Source organism: Aspergillus puulaauensis, chromosome 5 (assembly GCF_016861865.1).
Source record: "Aspergillus puulaauensis MK2 DNA, chromosome 5, nearly complete sequence".
Taxonomy (NCBI): domain Eukaryota; kingdom Fungi; phylum Ascomycota; class Eurotiomycetes; order Eurotiales; family Aspergillaceae; genus Aspergillus; species Aspergillus puulaauensis.
Window position 1 is genome coordinate 3,134,185 of NC_054861.1, and position 17,526 is coordinate 3,151,710.

Sequence of the window (17,526 nt, forward strand, 5' to 3'; positions counted from 1 at the left end):
CAAGGTGGCACGCGACCTTCAGACCTCACCCCCAATTTCTTACACTCAACAACATCTCTGAGCCATCATGGCCCTTCGATATTATCTATGATGTGACTGTATACCTATCGTTTCAGTTTAATCCAATATCTGCCTTCGCTGTTTGGCAGTATTTACTCCGTAGTGCACTGACTTTGGCCTTTGAGCAGGCCATGTCTGAACAACGAATGCTACCTCTTCCAGGAGCACCGTCTGCCTCATGGGCACGTTTTCGTGCGCAGCTTGGTACATTGTTCCAAGGAGCGGATCCAAAGGTTTGCGTGGCATTCTGGCTGTTTGGTAGGCTGTTTTGCGTCGATCCACTCCACCAATTGTGCTCTGTCTCTGACTGAATCATGATCATAAGGTCTTATCAACAACGTCCTCTATGTCATCATTTTATCTGCCGCCCTAGACCTCGTCGGGCCCAATGTCCCAAAAGGCGTCGTACTGCTCGCTGATGTTCTTCCGTCCTTCGGAACGAAACTCGTTGCTCCCTACTTCATCCACGCAATCCCATACTCCGTACGGATCGTAATTTGCGTCTTCCTCTCCGCGCTTGGTATGCTCGTGGTGGCGTTAAGCCCAGCATATGTCGATGGCGGCACGATATCGACTAAGCTCGCGGGAATTGTTTTGGCGAGTTTGTCAAGCGGTATGGGAGAGTTGAGCTTTGTTGGACTGACGCATTTTTACGGCCCATTTAGCCTCGCGGCTTGGGGGAGCGGTACGGGAGCTGCTGGGCTGATCGGGGCCGGTGCATATGCGCTGGCGACGACATCCTTGGGTCTGCAGGTGAAAACGACTTTGCTAACATCCGCTTTTTTGCCGGCTGTTTTGGCTGTCAGCTTTTTCATGATATTACCCAGATCGCCGATGCGCGCCGGAAGTGGGGATGGGGAGCTACATGCGAATGATAGTGCATTTGACGATGATGGTTTCGAAGAAAGGGAAGGCCTACTTGGGTCATCCATCCATTCCACGGGAAGTCTCAAAAGCGCACACTCTCGAGGACGTTTATGGCAAAGCTTGAAATCGAACCTGCGACGCGCGCAGGGGCTCTTCTTCCCTTTGTATACACTCTCTGCGTCTCTGTTCAGGCATTTGCTAACGGGTTGCTTAGTATGCTACCGCTCCTCCTCGTGTACATTGCGGAATATACTATCAATCAGGGAGTATCTCCGACATTACTCTTTCCATTGGAAGAGTCGCCTTTCGAAAATTTCCGGTCATTTTATCCCGCGTATAACGCGATATACCAGGTCGGAGTCTTCATCTCTCGCTCGTCTACTCCCTTTTTCCGCGTACATGACCTCTACACTCCGTCATTCCTGCAAGTCATCAATCTAGTGGTGCTGACGCTGCACTCCATGTTTGATTTCATTCCCAGCATCTACCTCGTTTTCATTGTGGTTTTCTGGGAGGGCCTCCTAGGAGGCCTGGTTTATGTCAATACGTTTGCAGAAATTGGCGACCGAGTGCCCCGAGAGGACCGCGAATTCTCGCTCGGGGCTACCACCGTCAGCGATTCGGGAGGCATTTGTATTGCCGGATTTCTTGGAATGGTGTTTGAAGTCTGGCTGTGCGATTGGCAGGTTTCGCGAGGGAGGGACTTTTGTCGAAGAACCTGATTTGGAATAGTTTGCAGGTATCCATAAAATAGGACAATGCCAGCTCGATAGTCAATACTACTGTATTTGGAATGCAGGAGTAGCCCTACACCGTCCAGTTCAGCTGACAACCAGTGGCGTCACAGGACTCGCCAGATGCATGTGATCGTGGGTCTCCAGCGCCCTGCAACAACAAAGATCCCACCACCACACAGGACCAAGCTGAATGCGTCCTCCACTCATCCGTCTGTGCTGACTTGAGGATAACCCCGGAGCTGCTCCGCCTTCCTCCCTGCATTGGGCGCCTGCTGCGTGGCTAACAAGAGAAAGAATGGTAAGGAGTGGGAGTGGCCCGGGGCTGGTGGGGCCTTTCACATGCAATGAATCTGAGGGTGATGATGTGTGTCTTTGAAATGTAATGGCCTTTTTTGTCCATCTTCACTCTACAATTCCTCTTCTGCTGGCTTGTTCTTTCTTTTTCCCCAAACTCGCTTCATCCTGCGTTGTCTGTATATTGTGGTCATTCCTGGGATGTTTAACAACAAACCGCAGTTTCTATGATGGATTGACTGCTGTCTTTTCTATACTCCGCCCATTTCACTACTACGTATTAATGAAATTACACAACCCTGCTTGCTATTGACAATCTCATGTTCTGTGCAACGCCTCCATTGACTACCTACCTTATTTAACGGTTGACCGAAATCTCCGTGTCGCACGATAATCTTGCCGATATACTTCTGCTAGCCTGTAGTAATGATAGGTATGTGCATTTGTCCGAGTAAGCCCTGCGTAACACTAAACATCGATTTAGATCACGTTCTGGGGAGACCATCGACCAGATTCCGAAAGGTTCAGGTGCTTGCTGTATTCATATTCTGGTCCTACTACCTTTTAAGGTACGTCATGGCGAGATGGTATCTCCACTCCACAGCTGCTAAATGCTTTCTTGGATAGGGGGAATAAACATGGCCCTCCCGTTGTTCGAGGCGTTTCATCCCGCCTCTCGAAGAGGCTGAGCGTTTGGCAAACCACCGTTGCTGTTGTTCTGTGGCTCTATTTCTGTCGGAACTTCGCTAAAATCGTGGGCCTCGAATGCCCTGAGCCGTTAGCGAACCTCTATTCCCGATCTTTCTTCCGCGCGACATGGATCACAACGGCGCTGGATGCTGGATTCTGGACCGCAATGAAGATCCGGCCCAAATGGCTCCGGGAAATTTCATCCTTGGGCTGCACGGCCTATTATCTGTTTGCGGCTGAGCAGGCAGATGATAAGGTTCGCCGTGTGCGAGCAACTCTGACCGTGGAACATTTGCGGGTATCGTGGAACAAAGGGACGACACCGTATCTCTGGGCTCTTGCGGGCCTAGTACGTCCACGCCTAACCAGATATCCACCCCGTGCTATACGCATTCCCCGGCCCCGACAGTCGATCTACAATGAGCCCACTAATGCATGGCTCTACTTTGACGGGCCTTTGAGTGCGCTGAGAGACCAGACCTGCATTGTTCTTGACATTCCCGGAGGTGGGTTTGTTTCCATGACACCCCGGCACTCGGAGGATCGATTACTTGCCTGGGCTGGCAAAACCAAGCTCCCGATCTTGAGTCTCAACTATAAAAAGGCACCTGAATATCCCTACCCTTACGCCCTGAATGAGTGTTATGATGTTTACCACTCTATAATCACCACGCGCGGTCGCTGCTTAGGGCTTGCTGGAGATGCACCACCTCGCATCTTTCTCACGGGCGATAGCGCTGGGGCTAATCTTGCCGTTGGAACCACATTGATGGTTCTCCAGTCTGGGGAAAAGGATCAATCTTTGGGCCAAGGTCCAAACTCCCTTCCGCCACCAGATGGGTTGGTTCTGTCTTACCCGGCTCTGAACATGAAGATCGAGAGCTGGATGACCGAAGAGCAAATGGCATTAGTCCAGGACAAGAGTACCAGTCGAAGTGTCAAGCAAAGAAAGGATTCGGATTATCAGCGGCTGACGCCGTTTGCTACTCCGGGGGCATCTATTGATGACCTTCGACAGAATTCCTACCTCTCTGAGCCGGATCTAGAGGCAGGTGCTCTGGCCGAGGAAACGCCGGGAATGACAGTAGAAGAGGATAAGCAAGAGTTTCCAGATATGGAAGCTGCATACCTTGCAAACAATCAGCCCAAGAAGATCCGAACCAAATTGGCAGTGTCGTCCGTGATATCATATGTCAATGATAGGATCCTGTCGCCAGAAATGATGCGGGCAATGATCATTCTCTACATCGGACCTCACAATCGCCCGGACTTCAACACAGACTACCTACTGTCACCAATCCTAGCGCCTGAGGCGCTTCTCGCACAATTCCCAAAAACATACATCATTACGGGGGAACGAGACCCACTAGTCGACGACACGGTCGTCTTCGCCGGAAGGCTCCGACAGGCCAAACTGCGCCGATTCCACGAAAGACAGGAGCTAGGTCTTGAGAAGTCACACCGGTCTTTCAACGAGAAGGATCATGTGGAGGTATCATTACTCCCAGGAATTTCACACGGCTTCCTACAAATGGCCGGGTTCTTCCCAGACAGCTGGAAGCATATCAACAGGTGTGCTGCCTGGATCCAAACCCTAGTCAACATGGCCGATATGAGAAAATCGCCGTCCGGTATTGATAGTACCAACAGCATCTCTCCTAGACTTGACAGTAAGCACCAGGACTCACCGCGTAACCACAAACGCACCCTCACCGGTGAATCTTCCGCAGATGAAGACAAACCACTCGAAATGAGCATTGGAAAATCGTCTCCCCTATCTCCAACAGCTCGCTGTGCCAGTGCCCCATGTTACAGCCAAGAACAACCTAATGCTGTACCGGATGAGTCTCAAATTTTGCAGCTTCCCACTACAGACGAGAGTTCTAAACAAGGCGAGGAAGTGAGCCCCAGAGAAGGAAGTACTTCTCGAGGCCGACCAGCTCGGCCGAAGGGCCTAGGCAAACGACGACCATTCGCACCGACGAATATCAACATCCCTCAGGAATGGGCGTCTGATCCAGTGAGTCCAGTGCGGGAGAGAGAACACAGCTTGCACAGTCTATCCAGCGAGGATGACCTCTTGGGTCGCCGGATGTCTGGGCTGGCTGGTGGGTTGATGGGGATAGGCGAGGGTGCTCGGACGCCGTGAAGTGGCGGATATCGTAAATGGAAGACTTTGTATCTACTTCGGAATAGATGTACTTGTGATGCCTGCAATACGCCAATGGGTAGTGAATCATTTCCCAGAAAATGGACCGAAGTCGTTCATTGCCCGTCATGAATCGAAACCCCTCCTAGCGATCACCCATGAGTTCTAGAGTGATGAACAGGCTTTCGAGCTTCTAGACAGATAGGCAAGACCGCCATTATGCTTATGTCCGTCCAGGCTGCAATGAAATTCGGGTTTGGATCACAAGTACATATACTTACAGGGATGAAGATCGATAATAAATAAAGTTAATACACGTTGTAACAAAATGTGGTTGAGGGAACGTGGTTCCATGTTTGAGTTTCTTTACTTGCCGACCTTCTACTACATCTATCTAGGCCCTAATTTACCAGAGCGACTTACAGCGTACTCGACCGTGCGGTAGATTTTCGTGGCAGTAGCCACGTCTGTGCGTCGTGGGTGTATGTGTAAGCTTGTTCCTCCAACGGCAGGCTTTCATGAATTGTACGAGTACCATGGTCAGTTTCCAGAGGTGGCACATTGTTTCTGCGGTATGTATGTTTTGGAAGTGGTAGTAGGTAGGTAGAGGTGAATCTTGGAGCCCCGAGGGTACTTCGAGCATGTGCTCTGGATTTTCCAGTGCTGTTTCGGCCTCGGTTTCGAGGGTTGAGGCTTGTGTCCGGGTATCAAGGATCATAGATTTTGTCTGGGCTGTTGAAGAGTCTTTCATGGATTAGACGATGGAAGGGAATGGGGCGTTTATTTGCCAGATGCGAATCCAGATGTATAACCTCGGCCTTCTTTTTGAGTCTTCAAGTGCGTTTTCGAAAAGGTTGACCAGTCAGGTGTGTTTAGGAAGCAGTCTCTGCCTAAAAGGAGGGGAGAGGCGATCTGGCCGGACCTTTGATGAGCTTTGTCGATTCCTCGGTATTTCCCAAAACCAGTGTCTTTGCAGTATTATCGGGATGAACTTTCCGGGATGACACGTCCGGTCCATGCTGCGCAAATACAGAAATCTGAGTTGGCCCAGGATATAAGCGATTTCCTCTTTCACGGTTGGCAAAAACAGGCCAGCGTTCCTCGCACTATTGGTAGTGTCTCATGGATGTGTAGTTAGGATGCATGAACAGCTGGAATCAAAATATTATAATGTAGAATTGCCTTTACCCGCCTTTTCTTGCATGATGGGCAGCCGTGGCTTTTCCTTAGGGGCCTGGTGATGTAGTCTCGTGGCTGATGATGGTTGCGTGAAGATGCGAAATTGAAGCTCCAAATCCCTTACGTGAATGTCTGTTCAGCCTCAGACGCTAACTTACAGCTTAAACCAGGTTAAGATTTTCAAGCATTAATTTGTTATAAGAATAGCAGGGTTTTGTATATATAAAAGCATTCTAGTCGTATTCAAGGGTTAATTTCCGTCTTGTCGACGGAGAAGTATGAGTTGGTATGGACGTGGAGCAACCAAGAGGTGCAGATTGCAGAGTGGAACAGTCAATTTGACAACCGCTAGTTAGAATTGTCGAATTCAGTCCAGATCCAGAATCAAATCAAGAGTCTCAAGACAGTCAAGGCGCCCCTCACGATCTGCAGTGTTGCATTCTTGGCTGGGGAGGCCACGGATCTGGCCGATTCCATCGCAGCCACGAAGATTCACGAATAAAAGATGCGGTTCTTTTCAAGTGAATTGGACAGTAACAAAGATAACAATGTGATCAAAACTGCAGAATCAGGAGATGCATGCAGAGACCGTGGCGGTGACGATGAAGGTGCTGGTGCTGGTGATGGACATGGCTCGAGCTCCCTCCGCCGATGAACCATCTCAACCAACAATGGCGTGCTATGGAGTCATCTCCCTCTCACATCCTCTTAAGCTCACCCCCAGCTCCAATCCTTTCTCATGATGCTCCGAACCCTCAGCCCAATGCCCAGAGCACTGGAAGCCTCGCCTCTTCCGGCCTCTGTGACCCCAAGCTGTTGTGTTCCGCCCGCTGTCGCTGCTTGAAGCCTTCACTCACCGCTACAAAGCTCAAGCTTATCCTCCACACCGCACGCGTCGGACAAAGAGGCACAAGGTACCTACAGGGCCCAGGCGCATTGGAGCCCATCTGCCTTGAACTCCAGGTTTCTCCCCTCAAGCAATGGCCACTTCGCCAGACCTAGAGGCCCTCGGCGCCACTAAGTCGGGTTTCGAGGCCGAAGAATACGACTCGTACTCGTGGCTGCTGCTCGAGGACCACCCGCTTCGCTCATACCCATCTGATGCCGATTGCCATCCCGAGATCTCTGCATTCACCAGGAAGTTGTATGCGATCGTTAGGAGGCGTCTGCGGGACCGCGTTCTTCCCCTGCTGAGTCTGTTGTTGATGTTCTTGTGAGTCTATCGATGCCGATGCCGATCTGCTAGTGTCATGCTTCATCTAACCAATTATTTAGTGTAATCGTGCAGTTCTTGTTACAATTACCGCACGTCGCATCTTATTTTCTGGAACCCGTCCATACACAGGGGCTCCCCGAGTTCATCCAAACGCCCATGACAACTGATCGGGCGTTTGATCGTACAGCCGCTTGTGCGTTTGACCCTCCATCACAGCCCGGGGGAGCGGCCCACAACGCCATCGAGCATGCGCTTTCTTCTGGGTGTGCCGGTGTTCATGTCGATTTGTGGCAGCGACACCATGATCTGCTCATCGGAGATTCGTCGTCACCACCAAATCTCGACAAAAAGCACACGCTGAAAAGCGTCTACCTTAAATCACTGCTGCATCAGTTAGATGCCCGAAACGCTGCTTCTGCTAATGACTCGAAAATTGAAAAACACGATGACGAGTTTGATGCTACGCCAGTCGGTTTATTCGACAGCGATCCCCAGCAGACATTCACAATATTCTTGGATGTCAAAACTTCAATGCGCAAGGCGTGGCCGGTGCTCGTGACACAGCTAGGGGCGCTGAACAAGAGTGGGTACCTGTCGTATCGAAATGCAGAGCAGGAACTTGTACTGCGGCCCGTTACAATTGTAGTTTCAGGGAGGGGATGTAGGCGGCTGTCGTTAAAGGATGATTTGTCTCGAGTCATGAAGGGGTTGTTTTGATATGTAGACTCGATTATGTACTATACGTTTATACCCAATATGTTTTTGCCTCCAGCCACGACATTACAAGGACAACACTGCGTAGTCTGCTCTGTAGAGGAGCCCTGCCCAGGGCCACGGGCATGACACGTTGAGCAGACTGCATATCATACATACATCACACTGCAAGTGGAGTTGAGCCCAACGATGCCTTAAATCGACCTCAGCAGAATCTGGCGGATCGACCGTTTTCCCCGCTGCCACGCAAAACTAGCTGCTGGCTGGTGCGTCTGATTGGCCGTTTGCTGTCGATTTTTTTACTCCGATGTCTCCAATAAATCGAGCAGTCCGTTTCTGCAGCGCTGCTAGCCTGCGACAGGGCTAGTATAGTGTCTGCGAGTCTGTCGCGTGGAGGCCTTTTTTGTTTCCTTGCTTGGTGTTCGGTTATTTCTCACCGTAATTTGCGTGCTCTCCCTCTTCTCGTCATCCAAACTTTTCCAAGTCTCCAGCTTTTGCCCTTCTGCTTGCTTATTCTGATTCTGATTCTGCCTTTGATTCTTCTCTTGCAAAACTCAGATGCGCGCCATCCGTCCGGTCGCTGGCGTTTGCTGATAATAATACCGCAGCACTATCCCCTTCACCATGATGGATTACCACCACAAGCACTATCCCTCGCCCTCGACGTCGGCATATCCTCCGCACACGCTATCGACAGCCGCCCACGGCCCTCGCTTCCCTCCGCCTCGCCCTTCTGCACCCCCTGCCCCCCATTCAGTCTCTGTCGCTGTTGCTGTTGCTCCGCCCCCTCAACCAGCTGCTCCGCCGCCATCAGGGCCCTCGTCTCTGTCAGGCTTACCTTTGACTTCGTATTCTCAGTCGCACAGACCACTCCGTCCGTCCAACGGCCCCGTCGAGCAGTCGCAGCTCGATATGCCCCAATCAGCACCTCCGTCAGCCGCCTACAACTACCACCCGCCGCCAGATGGCACCCCTGCCGTCACGCTATATTCCGCAGATAATGGGTATGCGCCATTCCGGCGAGGGGACAACATGTATCACGTCTCACAAGCGAACCATAGTTCACGGAAGAGGCCACATCGGGAGGATGTTTTCCAGGGCGCGTCGCCCAGGCTTGATGCTAATCCCGGACCTCGTTACCGCAGCGATCGGGAGAGTCTGGCAGTGTATCGCGAGAGTGAGTTGTTTGCATTTCCTTCGTTCTGAACATATCTTGCTTCGTGTTTGCCTTTGCACTCGCGTGTACTTTTGTCTGCCTGGATTGCAAGGAACCTTTCCCAAAGCTTGGGCTGGCCAATCAGGGGCCCACGATCAGCCGGGCGCTATGCCCAAAGAGGCCGGGCAGATGCAGCTCCGGTGGGCGGCTCAGCTCCAGGCGCCCAGAGTTCAGCCAAAGCCAAACCCACTGCGCTTGTTGTCCATCATCACGGGCTTGCTCCGTCCACGCCTCTGGGCTCTTCCTTGTCGCCCTCTCATTCCCAGTCTCTCCTCCCACACCCTCCATCTCTCTCTCAGCTGATCTCGCCGTCGCCCATCTCTCCTCCTTTTTTCTATCGTCCATCTCTGCGCGACTCGTGTTGTCTGTCTCTTCCCCCTCCGCTCGCCCCCTACACGTCGCCTCGCTTCCCCTTGCTGTCCTCCTGTCCCTGTGGTTCGCTTCGCTTCGCTTCTCCCTGTCCATGCGATATGAACCCTCCCCAGTCGCATGACCACTCCCGCCGGAGGTCCTGGGGTAGCAGTGGAAGTCCTGCCTACGCTGGTGAGTGTCAGGCGTCTGCTCTCTCCTGAATCCTTTTGTCGCCAGGAGAAGCGAAATTAGCCGGCGCGGGTGCCCTACCCGAGACACATCATCTCAACACCATCTTGCATTTTGCCCACCCCACAGCGTGTTTTTTTTCCCTTCTCATATCGTGGTTTCGAGTTCAACTTGCTAACGTCTGCGCTCGTATGCACCCTCTAGGCCAGCCAGATCAGTCCTCCGCACCCTCATCGGGTTCTCGTCGGATGCCTCCCCCGTCTCCACCACATTACCCGTCGCGCGGTCAATCGGGAAATCCCTCCTCTCTCTCCACCCCATTTTTGTCGCGTGAGCCTCCCAACACCGCGGCTCATCACCGTCCAGGGAGCAGCATGTCGATATCGTCCATGCTAGGCTCGGACGCTGACCGACCACCGCGGGATGTAGGCTCGTCCATTTTCTCGCGTCCTCCTGTTTCCTCCGGTCCCTTCGGCAGCGCGCCGCCGCCGCCGCCCTCGGCACCAGGTGCCATGTCTCCTCCCACCGCTCCTGCACGTCCGTCGCCGCTCGATTACCCCGTATACCGTCGATCGCAGACCCCCGAGAAGTCCTTTCCAAGGAGTAGTCAACCTGGCAGGCCGTATCGATCGAGTTCAGGAGGCGTCCCTACAACCGCGAGTGCCGAGCAGCAAAAATACGGTGGGCTAAATCGTTTATCGTCCGCGTCGCAGTATCCGAGTAAACCCAGCTCCGCGCACCCTTCTCCGCAGGTCTCCCCGGCCGAACCGTCGTATAGCAGTAACGAACCGCGTCGCCTGAGTTTCAGTGGACCACCTCGACCGAATAGCCAGCCCCAACACCTCGAACCTCCATCGCGGCCCGGTGGCTATAGTCCTCTGTCGCGGCCTGCAGCTGCACCTGGGGAGGGCTCATTTGGGGCATCGAACCAGCGACCGCCTTCATACCTGAGCCATGACTCTCAGCACAGCCGCTTCGGGGGATTATACGGTGACCGCCAGTCAGAGGACCAAGCTCGTCGGGATAAAGAACGAGGTATGTCTCATCAGCCAGAAACTAAGGCGAGCGCTGCTCCGCCTCCAAGGTTTGGCTCACTCTACGGGGACCGCGACGCACCACCCGGTCGACAGCAATCTACATCGTCTTGGGAATTAGGTCGTTCGCAACCCACCTCACCGGAATCGAAGCGGTTGTCAGCGTCGGAGCCTGGCTCGTACAATTTCGGCTTTGGAGCGATTCAAAACTACACCAAGTCTCTGGGCTCGCAACCAGGCGGCTCTCGCCAGAATCCAGCATCAGCCCCGACTTCGCAGGGCCACAGAACCTCGTCTCCGCGTGAGCAGGTATCGTACCCGAACAAGCGACAAAGCGAGTCTCGGCTCTACGGCGGAACCTCATCCGGACCACCCTCTTCCTTCGCACACAACTCGCCTGATGATCAACCTCGTAAGGGTAGCGAGGAGTTGATGCATCATCGTAACCTGCTTGGGGTTGGCCTAGACGCGAAACGTGGTCGCGCTTCCCCACTACCCCAAGCCGTGCAAGGTGCACAGGCCCAAATTCCTGGACCCGCTGGTGAGTTGGGGATCAAGAGTGAACTAGGTCGTGTCTTTGCAGGAATCGGGAGTGGTGTGGGGGGTGTTACAGCTACAAGCACCGGCAGTGGACCTTTGACACCAATGACTGCAAGCCCGTTCAAGCGTGACAGTTTCACTGCTCGATCCACAAATGCCGAAACTACATCGGATGAAAGTAAAATCACTCGGCCTACTTCTGCAAACGGGAAACGCCCGAGAAGATCAGAGGAAGAGAATCACCTAGAGGGTGAGAATGGTGTAGGGCCGATGCGTGGTGGTCGACGGAGTCGTGGCTCTCATTACCACCACCACCACCAGTATGTGTTTTTGTCCCCTTTAAAGTTGATGTATATATACTAATCGTTTACAGCCATCATCACCATCATCACAAGCCCGAGGAAGAGCATTCTCCCTTTGGTGGCTCGCACAGACCATTAGGCATGAACATGTTCCATCGATCAAGTGAAGGGCTTAGCTCGGAGCCTGCTCATCCTCATCACCATCACCACCACCATCATCATCACCATGCACCCCGGACTTCGACTGCCCTGACGCCAATGCGTGAACCTCGGACCGTTGTTACGATCGAACCTGTTCTTTCAAAGGTCGCTCATCTTCCTCGCCAGCATCTTGGTTCAACATTGTATGCTCCACGTATTGGAGCGCCGACCTCAAAGGCCACCTTGGAAAGTGCTAAGTTCGGATACACAACAACTCCTCTGCCTCTTCCTCGCTTTGACGGAAAGGAGAACTGCACATTCACTATCCGCGTTCCCCGGTTCCGAGTCGATAGCAGCCACCGCGAAGAGATTTGTGCCCGCCGGGCTCTCTGGGGTACTGGTATTTACACTGATGACTCGGACCCCGTTGCGGCTGCCATCCACTCTGGCTTCCTTCGCGGAGCCTGGGGCGAAGACGTGGACGCCGAGATGCTCGACCTCGAGATCAAGGAAGCGTTCCAGCATGCTCCTAAGACCGCTGAAGACATGGGCATCCATGAAGGAGAACGCCCCCAAATCCCCCCAGCGCCGCCGTCCGACAAGGACCTCCACATCACATTACTTATCCTTCCTAAGCTAGAACGGTACGATTCCAGCGTGCTGTTTGGCCTAAAGTCGCGAGGCTGGGAGCAGAATCATGACGGAATGAGCTTCAAGGTCCTGCGTATTGAGTGGGTGGACGAAGGTGTTGGCCGTGCGGAGGAGCGCAGCGGAGAGGCTAGGCGGAAACGACTCCGCAATCTGATGCAAACCGGTCGGATCTGTACAGGGCCGAGTGCTGTTAAGCTCGATCAACTCCGCAGCGGGATTGTCCAGCCTCCGCGGCGGAAGCCAAAGGCGATTGAGAACCAAGACCAGCCTTCTTCCACGATGCAAACCGTGTCGTAAGAATGAGGTACTACTTATTTTCGAATTTTCTAGTCTAATAATTATTTCTGGTTTTACTTTGAAAGGGGGGTTGGTTAGTTATGGACTGTTTGTGTACTAGCGAGGCGTGGCGCAAGCCTGGTCATCGGGTTTTTTGTTCATCTTTTCTCTTTTTTTTTTTTTTTTTCAATGTTTGATCAAGGGCGGCTTGTCATTTACAGCAGTTCACAGTATGTACATTGGCTTTGTCCATTCGATCTGATATCACGATTTTTCTTGGTTGAGGTCTGGTCGGTGCCCGTCTCTGTAGCGTGCTCCATGATTCGTCCACACATGGCGGACGATGCATCCTTGCAGATCGGATCAACGGGACGGGTGAAGGGAAAGTCTAAGCTTATTCTGACAATATAAATAATACTAGCTCTATTATTATATCCAGCGTGTAAGTTTGTAAGGTTGTAATTGTTGTGTCAGTGTTCCACTCTGGAAGGTTGTAGAACATCCGGGGAGGGTTTCGGTCCGGCATCCATCATCACTACGTATCTGATCATGGAGCTCTCCCCGCATTCCACCAACGGCCGTAGTATCCGCAGCTTGTGGCAACAGAGGGATACTGTACTTATCAAACCCTATTATTACTGTATTTGGACACCGGGGAGAGAATATTCCAGGCGTATTCAGACCGCTCTCTAGGCATACTGTCCTCATATGATCGGACCGAGGCTGAAATGCCCCATCGAGCTGCTTGCGTCCTCCCGGCTCCCCGCGGTGTATCTGTATTACCGGGCCGAATGCCCGCAGATTCAGCCCGAATGGTGCGGCTGTGACAGTCGAATACGGTATATTACGCGCCGAGCAGGACAGCCATTCAACCGAGGTTCGTTGCGTTTCGCTCCCTCGTCACTCTTCATCTTCTACCAAGTTCCCTTCTCTTGTTCTCCCGTTAATTTCTCGTGCTCATCTTACCTCCCCTGTCTCGTTCAAACCTTCCTCTTCATATACCTATCACGTTCCCTTTTTCTTCCTTCTACCTTGTCGAGAGATCTTTTTTTTCTTCCCGTATACCCCTCACAACGAGAGTAATGTTTACAGCGGCTGCCCGGAGCCGTTTCTCTTCTTCTACTCTTGCTCGTCCCCGTCTCTCTCCTACGAATTCCCTCCTTGCTAGATCTTCTGTTGTATGATCATATTTTTCTTGCTTCAGCAGAGTAATTAGAGGTTGGCTAATACAGTACCAGGCCTCAACAATGGCTCCCAGACGCAAGGCTTCTTCTGTCCCTGAGGGTGAGTTAGGAACCGATCACATGCATCCGCATCCGCAATGACTTCACGTGGCGAGGATGCTCTTTTTCTAAACGAGCCACCTGCTGATTCCAATGCCTCCAGGATACAAAGAAGACATCTCAAAGGGCAATATGCTTCGTTTCGAAGACTCCCTACCCCGCCTCCCCGTCCCGTCACTAGAAGAGACCAGCCGTCGGTACCTCAAGTCGGTGCACGCGGTGGTATCAGAGACCGAGTACCAAAGCACCAAGAAGGCCGTAGAGGAGTTCGTGCAGCCCGGCGGTGTCGGCCAGAAGCTGCAGGAGCGACTTCTTGCGCGCGCCGCGGATCCCAAACACAAGAACTGGTTGACCGAGTGGTGGAACCACGCGGCCTACCTCGGCTACCGGGACCCTGTGATCCCCTACGTTTCGTACTTCTACTCGTACCGTGATGACCGGGCGCGTCGGGACCCCGTTAAGCGTGCTGCGGCGATTGCGACTGCGGCGCTGGAGTTCAAGGGCCAGGTTGATTCGGGGTCGGTTGAGCCGGAGTACCTGAGGAAGATCCCGCAGGCGATGAGCTCGTATGAGTACATGTTCAACTGCTGCCGGATTCCGAACGATGGGGCGGATTACCCGCAGAAGTATAAGGCGGATGAGAACCAGCACATTGTGGTTGTGCGCAAGAACCAGTTCTTTAAGGTGCCGCTTGTTGTCAACGGACGGAAGCTGAATGTGTCGGAGCTGGAGAAGTTGTTCGAGCGCATCTACCAGACTGCGCAGAAGGCTCCCCCTGTTGGTGTTTTGACTGTTGCGAACCGTGACCACTGGACTGCTGCTCGTAAGAAGATCCTTGCTGCCCACCCTAACAACGCCCAGGCTTTGAAGGATATTGAGTCCAGTGGCTTCGTTATCTGTCTGGATGATGCCAGCCCCGTGACTCTTGAGGAGCGCGCGGAGCAGTACTGGCACGGTGATGGCTCGAACCGCTGGTTCGACAAGCCGCTGCAGTTCATCGTCAACGAGAACGGTACTGCTGGTTTCATGGGCGAGCACAGCATGATGGACGGCAGCCCGACGCACCGCCTGAACGACCACCTCAATGCCCTCATCTTCAACAACAAAATCGACCTCTCAGCTAAACCTGTTCGCTCCGACCTTCCCGACCCCCGCCCCATCAACTTCCACCTGAACGAAGAGTGCAACGAGGCCATTGATGTCGCCGCCAAGGAGCACCGCCAGCAGATCGCAGCTCACGAGCTGCGTGTCCAGGCCTACCAGGGCTACGGCAAGGGTCTGATCAAGAAGTTCAAGTGCAGCCCCGACGCATACGTGCAGATGCTCATCCAGCTCGCCTACTTCAAGATGTACGGCAAGAACCGCCCTACCTACGAGTCCGCATCAACCCGTAAGTTCGCCGAGGGCCGCACAGAGACTATCCGCACTGTCTCCGACGACAGTGTCGCCTTCTGCAAGGCCATCTCCGATGCCTCCGTCCCCCGCGAGGAAGCCGTCCGCCTCTTCCGCACCGCCCTCGCCGCCCACTCCAAGTACACCGCCGAAGCCAGCGACGGCAAGGGTGTCGACCGCCACCTCTTCGGTCTGAAGAAGCTCCTCCAGGAGGGCGAGTCTCTTCCCTCCATCTACTCAGACCCTGCCTTTGCCTACAGTGGCTCGTGGTACCTGTCTACCTCCCAGCTGAGCTCGGAGTACTTCAACGGCTACGGATGGTCAGAGGTCCTTGATGATGGTTTCGGAATTGCGTACATGATCAATGAGAACAGGTAAATAAATCCTTAATCTCTTTCCCTTCCCCCAACAAGAAGAAATCAAGTGCTAATGTATCTGTTTACAGCCTCAACTTCAACATCGTCTGCAAGCGCATTGGCGCCGAGCGCATGAGCCACTACCTCAACGAGGCTGCCGGCGACATCCGCGACATGCTGATGCCCGATCTTGCCGCCGAGCCCGAGAAGGCTAAGCTGTAGACTCGTTCCTTTATTTATTTATTTTTCCCTTTGGTTTCCATACCGACCTGGCTTCAATGGTTGGTTGTAAGAAAGAGAAGGGGCCTCGCTGTAGACAGATTTCTTGCATAGATTTGCGGTTGCTTTGAGATATCTACTACTGCCACTAGTACTGGTACTGGCTTGATTTTTCTATGTATTTTATCTTGGTTTTAGCTGAATGGATTTATGGATGGATTCAATTGTTTGTCTATGGGCTACTAGGTACTACTTGATACGGTAAATGGTAAGTTCTTCTAAGCATAAGACCAGGTAGTAGTAGCAGATGTCTGGGGCGTTAACAATGTTACAATTCGATGCCCAAGGGAGGGGGTTCGGATTGTCAAAGGGATATATTCAGTTCATCGTTAGATGCCCAATCCATTTAATCTAATTTTTGCTTCGGTTGGAATCTCAGTAAACCGTATTTTCCTCACCTGGTGTGAAGGGTGAGTGTCAGTCAGGTGTACAAAACAGGAATGTAACTAGTAAGACGGGACGGGATGTGCTTTTGTACAGGTGGAATAAGTAGTTGAGGCAGTATCTAGGTAGTAAATTAATGCCTGGCTTATTTCTGGTGAAATATATATATATAAATAAATAGGTATAATTATAATTAAAATAAGATTACTACTAGAACCAAATCGAATCGAATCGAAAGACTGAGGTATATATACTAAGTATATCATCAAATAGATTGGTCTAGCCGAGAGGAATGTTCCATTATTCCATGCAAGTTATTCCACCATGCCTTTAAATGCTTTGACCCATATACTTAATTATAGTACCTGAGCATGCACTGTACTCTGTACGCATCGTCGTATGCAGGCATGCAATTGTATGCTAAACAGGGACACCCTTACTCATATGCATATCAAGGCATGACCCACACGCCACGCGGTAGGGGGGAAGATGGGGATTGGGACGGGGAACACGAGATTCTGACGAAGACGCAATTTGGGCCGAAATAGAGTGGCAGTGGCACTGGACAGCACCATTATTATTGCAGATTCCAGAATGCAGACTGCACTGGACCACAGACGACAATGTAAAACTGAAAAAAAAAAAGTAAAAAAGAAAAACAAAAAACTCCAGTGGAGTTGGCCCGGGCGTGCGTCTAGATGTCACCCCGAATTTCGGGCTCAGAGTCAGATAACTATCGTTTGGACCAGGGCGAGGAATGTTGTTTACGAGCAGGTATTTACAGGCCGGGCGAAGTTTGCGCTTCGACTTCGAGCCTTCAACTGCACTTGTTCGCGCCGGGCATAGCCCCTTGCGTTGGGGCCGCGCTGCCAGTCGCCAGCGACCCGATCGATCGATCTCAAACGCCGGAATGTGAATTGAATAAGGGGATGGATTTGCCTTGCGTTGGGTTCGCGTGGTGTACTCCGCACACGTGTAGACGATCTGAGTTCACTTACGGCCTGAGAAGCAAGGAGATGCTGCGAAGGAGGCGGTCGAACATTGGGCACTCACTACGGCGTGCCATTTTTGAGGGAAGTTGATCATGTTGTAGGTTTGGGTTACTTTGTATTGGATAAATACATGATGAGCCAAGCTCATTGATATGATGCTGCGTGCTTTGACAATGTAAGGAGGCACAGCCAAATCCAGAATTAGTGGTGATAAACATACAGAAAGTGGAATGG

At 52.3% G+C, this 17,526-nt stretch overlaps 5 protein-coding genes across 5 annotated transcripts; all 5 read left to right on the plus strand.

Annotated features, from left to right (window-relative positions):
* Window positions 1-191: 191 nt before the first annotated feature.
* Window positions 192-1,649, plus strand: BTN1 (battenin family protein; the record flags this gene model as incomplete). Its single annotated transcript, XM_041706281.1, has 3 exons — window positions 192-318; window positions 386-1,091; window positions 1,142-1,649. The coding sequence occupies 3 exons, from the start codon at window positions 192-194 to the stop codon at window positions 1,647-1,649; spliced, it is 1,341 nt and encodes a 446-aa protein (XP_041558682.1).
* A 735-nt stretch (window positions 1,650-2,384) lies between these two features.
* On the plus strand, window positions 2,385-4,797 carry APUU_51200S (putative lipase; the record flags this gene model as incomplete). Its single annotated transcript, XM_041706282.1, has 3 exons — window positions 2,385-2,391; window positions 2,443-2,527; window positions 2,586-4,797. 3 exons carry the CDS (start codon window positions 2,385-2,387, stop codon window positions 4,795-4,797), a joined length of 2,304 nt encoding a protein of 767 aa, XP_041558683.1.
* A 2,159-nt stretch (window positions 4,798-6,956) lies between these two features.
* AIM6_2 (uncharacterized protein) lies at window positions 6,957-7,909 on the plus strand (the record flags this gene model as incomplete). The annotated part of the gene is made up of 2 exons (XM_041706283.1): window positions 6,957-7,189; window positions 7,252-7,909. 2 exons carry the CDS (start codon window positions 6,957-6,959, stop codon window positions 7,907-7,909), a joined length of 891 nt encoding a protein of 296 aa, XP_041558684.1.
* A 1,944-nt stretch (window positions 7,910-9,853) lies between these two features.
* On the plus strand, window positions 9,854-12,627 carry APUU_51202S (uncharacterized protein; the record flags this gene model as incomplete). The annotated part of the gene is made up of 2 exons (XM_041706284.1): window positions 9,854-11,556; window positions 11,610-12,627. 2 exons carry the CDS (start codon window positions 9,854-9,856, stop codon window positions 12,625-12,627), a joined length of 2,721 nt encoding a protein of 906 aa, XP_041558685.1.
* A 1,061-nt stretch (window positions 12,628-13,688) lies between these two features.
* CAT2 (carnitine O-acetyltransferase CAT2) lies at window positions 13,689-15,859 on the plus strand (the record flags this gene model as incomplete). The annotated part of the gene is made up of 4 exons (XM_041706286.1): window positions 13,689-13,784; window positions 13,845-13,890; window positions 13,993-15,655; window positions 15,727-15,859. The coding sequence occupies 4 exons, from the start codon at window positions 13,689-13,691 to the stop codon at window positions 15,857-15,859; spliced, it is 1,938 nt and encodes a 645-aa protein (XP_041558686.1).
* Window positions 15,860-17,526: the final 1,667 nt, after the last annotated feature.